Source organism: Sinocyclocheilus anshuiensis, unplaced genomic scaffold, assembly GCF_001515605.1.
Source record: "Sinocyclocheilus anshuiensis isolate Anshui unplaced genomic scaffold, SAMN03320099.WGS_v1.1 scaffold2533, whole genome shotgun sequence".
Classification (NCBI taxonomy): domain Eukaryota; kingdom Metazoa; phylum Chordata; class Actinopteri; order Cypriniformes; family Cyprinidae; genus Sinocyclocheilus; species Sinocyclocheilus anshuiensis.
The window spans coordinates 503,696-511,516 of NW_015548189.1; the positions used below are offsets into that span (position 1 = coordinate 503,696).

At 38.2% G+C, this 7,821-nt stretch overlaps 1 protein-coding gene across 1 annotated transcript in view; it reads left to right on the forward strand.

The window, feature by feature from the left end:
- LOC107705029 (zinc finger CCCH domain-containing protein 13-like) overlaps nucleotides 1-7,821 on the forward strand; it is a 43,037-nt gene that overhangs the window by 27,873 nt on the left and 7,343 nt on the right. Inside the window, exons 17-19 of the mRNA XM_016508143.1 lie at nucleotides 84-629; nucleotides 720-863; nucleotides 5,751-5,951. Coding sequence (XP_016363629.1) covers nucleotides 84-629; nucleotides 720-863; nucleotides 5,751-5,951 — 891 coding nt within the window. The remainder of the gene's footprint in view (nucleotides 1-83; nucleotides 630-719; nucleotides 864-5,750; nucleotides 5,952-7,821) is intronic.

Here is a 7,821-nt window from a genome sequence, read left to right on the forward strand (position 1 = left end):
TTTCTTTTTTTTTTTTGTAACTTGTAAAGTTAAAGTTTTGAGTTCTATATAATACATATGTAAACATTTATCGGCTTCCACAGACCGACAGGACTCCCGGAGTCACAGTTCTCGTCGTAGTTCACCAGAGTCTGAGCGTCAGGCTCGCTCCAGAGCCGGCTCCTACGACAGCCGTGAGCGGGAACGAGATTGTGATCAGTTGGATCGAGAGCGTGAGAAAAAGGATCACCGTCAGATGCAAACTCAACAAACCCAACAGCGAGACTGGGACCCAGAACCTCGTGAGTGGGGCGGGCGGGGCAGAGAGCCCCTCCTCCGTGGCAACCGTGAGCCAATTAGAGAGAGAGACTTGTGGGAGATGAGGGAACGACTCTTACCTGAAGGGTTGCTGGCACATGAGCGAATGGATCGTGAGCATGGTGAAAGGGACCGTGAGCGCGAACGGGAAATGATGCTTCCGTTTGACCTTCAGGCTCACAGGGAACCAAAGAGCAGATCTGAAACTAAGATTGAGAGGGGAGAGTATGAGCCTCTGTTACCCAGAGAAGCCCTCATGGATGTAGATAAGCCAGCCGACAACTCACACCTGCAAGTGGAAGCATCTGAACCCAAAATGGATAGTCTTGATGGTAGGTCTTTTTTTCTCACCATTTCTCAAATTATTGCCTGATGTGTAAGAAGATTTTGTTTTTTAATGTGTGTATATGTCTATCTCTCAGAAGAGGAGGATGGAAAGGGGGATGATGCACAGTCTGCTGTCTCAGATGGTGAGGAGTATGAGCCAATCAGTGATGATGAACTGGACGAGATTCTGGCTGACAGTCAAAAGAGGGACGAACAGCAAGATGATGAAAAGATTTCTGGTACATAACACCACTTAAAACAGGATCCCATGAAGACGCATTTAAAATCTGTGTAAAGTCAGTTCTGAGAATTGTTTCTAAACGCATTATAAATGTTAGAAATGCATTGCTGAAACATGTTACAAAGACTGTGAACTATGTAGTCCTTAATTGTGGAATTAGACTGTTAAAACAGTCTTTCACAATTTTCGTGTTCAGGTTTTTTTGGGCGGGGCTAAAATCATGACTCGATGACGCAATTGAGCCACCGAGCATGACCCCTCCCCTAACACTATAATAAGAGGTGTGTTCGACTTGAAGCAGCGCTGCACAGACCGATCGGTGTGTGACATCAAAGTACAGTGAGAGCTATAGAGAGCAGACGGCTCCTTGCTTTCGAATTCCTCTTGCAATACTTTGATGTCATATGCTGATGTTCTACACAGCGCCACTTCAAGTCGAACACACCTAATAACTGGAGCACATTAGCATAAGCGGTTTACCCGCTCAATTGTGAGTTCTGTCATTACCGTTAGTTACGACAGCCTACAGTTTTCTAGCTAGCTATGCCTTCGTCACGTAAATGCATAATACCTGGTTGCGATAATTTACAAAACAGCTCAGTCTCCTTATTTAAATTTATTAGCATTTGACCGTTGAGAGAGAAAACAGCTTTCCCGTGAGTGGGCGTGGTTTCCAGCGGACACGCCCCCAGTGTTTGAGAGCAGAGAATACTGCTTATTTTTTCAAGATTTTGATGCCTTATTTTATTTACTTGGCGGTTTTTTTTATCATTCAAATTTGGCTGGGTGGTTAATAACACATTTTTCTGTGGTGTGACAAACTCAGAACACGCATTTAATATCTCTTTACACAGACTTTAAACCACAATCAAATGTCCTGCCACAGTCTAATCTGTCCCACCACAATTTCACAGTGAACTGAATATATTTTTACACTTCTTTTAGTGATCTGTCAATCATACTAAATTAAAATCCTGATTTGGCTTGGTGTGCTTAAACTGCTTAACAAAAAAGGCTGCGATGTAAATATAGAGTCAGATGTTTTCTGTGTTTCAGGGTGAAGCACGACTTGGTTCACAGTAAATACAGTGAACACCATCTCTGCATGAACTGAGTTTAACTTGCTTTTATGAATGCAACATGCACAAGTTATGCTGTACTTTCAAATTGGGATGGTCCCAATTTGTAAACCTGTTGTCAGAGAAACTTAAAGGGTAGTTTTACACCAAAATAAAAGCTTGAGGATTTAATGTGAAGAAACTGTGGAGAAAAACATACATATTGTAAGTTAAATACTGTAAAATAATGAATATACTTACCATGAAATATTATTTTCTTTTTCATTAAATATTCTTTTTATTTTAATAACAACAACGTGGACTGAGACACTATCACAACTAAGTCCACTGGAAGTCAATGCAAAGACTTTTTTTATTACTCCATTCAAAAGTTCTTAATTTGGATTTTTTAACTTTGCTATCACAATGCACCAGATTAATGCATTTAATTTTAAAATGTTCAAAATGTTCTTCTGGGGAAGCATAACTCCTTACCTATGTAGAGGGGTTGAGGTCCACCCACCATTGTCTCACAAAGTCGTTTTGTTTTTTTGTAATTGCTGAAATGGATTGTTAAATCAGGTCAAGAACACTTCAAATGCATGTGTCTGCAGTGACAAAGGCAGCAAAATTGCATATGCCTCCTTTTGGCATGTTTATCATTGTTATCTGCATAATGCATGTGTTCAGATTTGGATACGGCCCTCATGAAAAATATCATTGAAAAATATAGTCGATGATCAAATTTGCATTGTGACTATAACAATGAATGTGGACATTCTAGCCAAAAAATAAAAAATCTGCTCTGGCCATATGTAACTTTCATTTTGAACAGTCTATTAAATTAATTTTGACAGAATAATACACACACTGACAAAGACATAAGCAGAAACTGTGTAATCACAGTCTGAAAATTCCTCTATCCCAGGGGTCTTCAACTAAAATTGCTTGAGGTCCAGTAATGAACCCTCCTCACCAGCCGAGATCCAGACAATTATATACCTAAAAATGTGAATTGACAGTTTTTGCCAGACCAGGGTATCTGCAGGATATTTAAGCGCATATTTAATACATTTTAAGACCTGGGGCCCATTCTTCGTACGTCGCTAACTCAGTTAGCTGGATTTGATCGTTGACGATTTGGCATGATCTTGGATTGTTTGGTTCTTCGAAGCTCATCCCGTAGTTGCTGTCATAGCAACAGGTCCGTAAGCTTAAACCTGCTCGGGAGCAGGCTTATTTCATGTAAACAGGATTAGATTGCATCTTTTTAAGCAGAATTGAAACTTAAAATCTGTCCGCTACCACCGCTACTTTATTACTAGAGTACCCTACTAATCCAGGGACAATAATTTTAAATAATATTAATTTAAAAATTATTTTAAAGATAATATAATAATGTTGTGTAGTCTTTAACCCTTGTGCGACCTTTTGGACATTTTTGCCCTTTTCAGTTTTTTTTGTTTTTATCATTTTGCCTGTGTTATTGCCAACTGCATAAATTTTGGCACAGGTGTGTATTTTTATTGGAATTTTACTATTTCACTTCCATTTCCTTTAATAAATCTGTTTTGCACTAGGTACAAAAAAATTGTTCCTCTCAGGACCTTAAGGACAAAAATGTCCCCATTGAAACCCATTAAAACTGCTATTTTTAAACGCAGTGCCATTTAACTGTAAAATTATGCATTTTTTGTTGATAGGCTTTCATTCTATTGGCAAGGCTTTCAAATTAATTGTTTTTACTATTTTTTTACCAGATGGTGCCATTTTTTCAGGTTTGACCTATAAAGAAAATACTCGCTTTATTTCTGTTTTCTGCTTCTGCATATTATAGAGCCAATTGGATAAATAATGCAGCTATAATTGTGTGGGTGTGTTGGTATGGATGTCAGAGTGTGGTTTGTATGTATGTCATAAAAAAAAATAATTTGTGTGCGTGTGTGTTCTTGTAATATTTGAGAGAGAAAAATTCTACTGCAAATCACAAATCCAACCACTGTGTGCACCAGCAGAGTTTTGCTGGCATCTAATGGGGAAAATTTGGTACTGCGCCCAAACAAAATCTTACTGAAAGCTCATTTTTTGAGATATCAACCTCAAATTTGGAATACAACTTGTTTAGATTTATGGCTTTGATTTTCTAGCAGGTATAGAGTTCAACATGTTTCATAAAATATATATTTTATATAAAACATCGTTCATAAATCATTTTCATAAACCTAAACATCTAGAACGTTTTTTTTTTTGGTTTCACTTTTTAAACTTTTGTTACTTCAACAATAATCTGCCATGGGTCTTCTTTAAAATGAGACCAAACTTAACTCTGTGCTCCCTAGCTTCAAATTTTTATGACAGTTTTTTGACATGGACATTTTTGTCCACTATGGACCTATGTGTAACTTTTTTTAATTGACGCACAAGGGTTAATACTATAGACACAGCGAGTTTTGCTCACTGAAAGATTTATTCATCATAAAATTATTACTTCATAATTGTTTTCGAGTCTTACACACATTCTATACAGATAATGTAGAGTCGTGCATTAATTTGAGTGATGACAGCTATTATGGGAGTGGCTTGATGGAGCGCAGGAGATGCAGATAACATGATCTTAACCCTTAAGAAGCTTTAATTAATACTGACAGTCACGTAACAAATCTGTTCAAATATAAAATTAAATGAATTGCTAATTACTACATTGAAATAACAATGTAAAGCCTGTACAAATATTAGAAATCTTGAATATAAATAATTGGGAATCATGTAAAAAATTTAAATAAAATAAAAACAGTGCACATTTCATTTATCTATTATAACATTTATGTAGTTTTGTTCACTTGGCTGTTTCTTTATAGAAGTCCAAAAATGTGTCAAGTTTTTCGTCAGGTGTCTTTTTTTATTATATGATGTCATTACGTTGCTGTCTTGCCGCCAGCAAATCGCTGCATTGCTGATCGTGGTGTCGAGTATCGATACATAGCCCCTTTTAAACCAACCCATGAACGCGCAATTATCTCAGATAACTCAATCCAGCCATACTAATCATCAACAACAGCTGCGTTATACATAGCCCCTTTTAAACCAACCCATGAACGCGCAATTATCTCAGATAACTCAATCCAGCCATACTAATCATCAACTACAGCTGCGTTCGAAGAACCGAATTAGCCAGATCCTGATTAGCACGATATCATCTTGGATGTGACATTTCATCTCAGATTTAATAAGCGACGTACGAAGAACGGGCCCCTTCACAAAATGACTGTAAAAAGCATGATTTACAGTTCAGATACAGGTTTTCAGAAAAACTAAACGTTTTATAAAATAAATTTCACATTTCATTTTTTTGTCAAAAGTATCAGTTATATTAATTTCAACAATTATTATCAATCACTATATTAATTAAATGACATATAAATGTTACAATACTGTCTTAATTGTTTATATTTTTATAATGCATTATCTTCTTGTCGATGTTCCAGTTCACATTTACAACTCTGCATGTTTTCTGCGTAAAAACATTGGCTGATTTTCACATTGATCTGAACAAAAACAGCAGACTGGCTTATTGAAAATGTAAATTCATTCTCTGCCAGCTGGAGGTCGCTTTTGGAATGGCATAAATAAAGCGGTTTCCCCGGTAACTGCTGTACAGCAGCAGCTGACTTTGAAACGAGGAGCGATCATATTTATTCAGTGAAATCACAGCCTTTTGAAGTTTAATCGTCACACTAAGACATATCGCTATTCTTGTCTTTCCATCCCCAAATTTATATCCCATATCCCAACTGTTTATAATATGACATTTGCATGTTCTGTTTCAGGGCCTCTAGATGTGATTGATGTAGATTGGTCCAGTTTGATGCCCAAGCAAAAACAGGAGCCCAGAACTCCTGGGGCAGCTCTTCTCCGATTCACCCCAGGGGCTGTTTTGCTCAGAGCGGGAGTGTCCAGACGCTTAGCTGGGCCTCCGCTCCTTGCCAGAGTTAAAGAAGTGTGTTCCAGAGAGCTGGAAGACCCTAAAGGTAAATGTGCAAATCTACCTTTGAAGGAATGCTCCCGTTTGAAAGGAACCGGTCACCCAAACATGAAAATTTGCTGAAAATGTACTCACCCTCAGGCAATCCAAGTTCGAGATGAGTTACTTCATTGGAACAGATTTAGAGAAATGTAGCATTACAATGCTTGCTTACGAATGGATCCTCTGCAGTGAATGGGTGCCGTCGGAATGAGGGTCCGAACAACTGATACAAACATCAAAAAAATCCACAAGAAATCCACACGACTCCAGTCCATCAATTAATGTCTTGTGAAGTGAAAAGCTGTGTGTTTGTAAGAAACAAATCCATCATTAAATGGGTCATATGTTTTCATATATCAATATCGTATACGATTTCGTATACAAAATCATATACGATTTAAATTTTTCCTTTCTCTTTGGAGTGTTACAAGCTCTTGGTGCATAAAGAAGATCTGTAAAGTTGCAAAGACTAAAGTCTCAAATCCAAAGAGATATTCTTTATAAAAGTTAAGAGTCAACCACGCCTACCTAAAACGGCTCGTTCTAACACGCCCCCACATATCTACGTCACGATCTGGGAAGATTTGCATAACGCCGCCCAAATGTTCACGCAAAGAAAGAAGAAGAACTTCGATTCTTGCTGTAGTATTGTTGTTGCCGCCGCCGCCATGTTGTGAAGACGCTGTGTGTTTCATTGTGAAAGCGAAACTACTTTGTTTGGCCTTCCAAAAGAGAACACGACTAGAAATCAGTGGTTAAGTTATATTTACAACACTGTTCCGGAACAGTTCAACCCAAATATTCAGATGTGTGCAGCGCATTTTATGGAGGACAAGGACTGTTTCCTGGGAGAGTAGCCTACAGTGCTATACACAACATACAACTGATGTCTGTTTCTATAAAGTGGGGCATCCCCACTGGATGCAACAAATGCCTCGTTTATAATGGGTTTTACTGGTTTTGTCTCGTCGCGCCGGGACACGGCATCACAATATGGTATGGTGCGTAAAATTTCTGTCACACACTTGAGGTATTCGGCCAATCACAACGCACTGGATAGCTGGCCAATCAGAGCACACCTCGCTTTTCAGACCGATGAGCTTTGTAAAAATCAATGTGTTTCAGAAAGGCGGGGCATAGAGGAGAAACAATAATGTACATTGTGGAAAATAATGTGTTTTTTTAACCTTAAACTGCATAAACACATTGCATTACACCAAATACACCAAATAATGTTCTTTTTAGCAACGTCATATGACCCCTTTAAGACATTTCAACTCCAAAATCCTGCTTCTGGCTAAAATACGAGTCCTCTATCTATAATACTGCGTTCTCCAGTGAATATATTGTCTCGTCTGAATCAGGAGAGAAATTTGCATAGATCAAGCACCGTTTACAAGCCAGAACGGTTCCAAACAAATATTTTGGTGTGAGAGGACAACAGGGGATGGGCTTTTTCACTGGAGGAAGCGTCATCATGGATTAAGGACTCATATTTTAGCCTAACACAATGGTTTGAAGTAAAATCTTAATAATGGATTTGTTTCTTACAAAAACACACTTCACAAGATGTTAATTGATGGACTGGAGTCGTGTGGATTGTGTTTTAATCATAGACTGTATAAAAACATGGACGTAGTGTCCGTGATGTCACCCGTAGGTTTCTGAAGAGCATTCTATGGGATTGACTCTTTTGGAGCCAGCCTCTAGTGGCCAGTTGATGAATTGCAGTTGAAGTCACTTCCGTGTTTGTTTCAAGAGAGAGACCGGAAGGTTGCCGCTTGGTTTTTATCAGCTGGTTTGACTCTCATTCTGATGGCACCCATTCACTGCAGAGGATCCATTGTTAATTTTTTTTTTTTTTTGTTAAATTT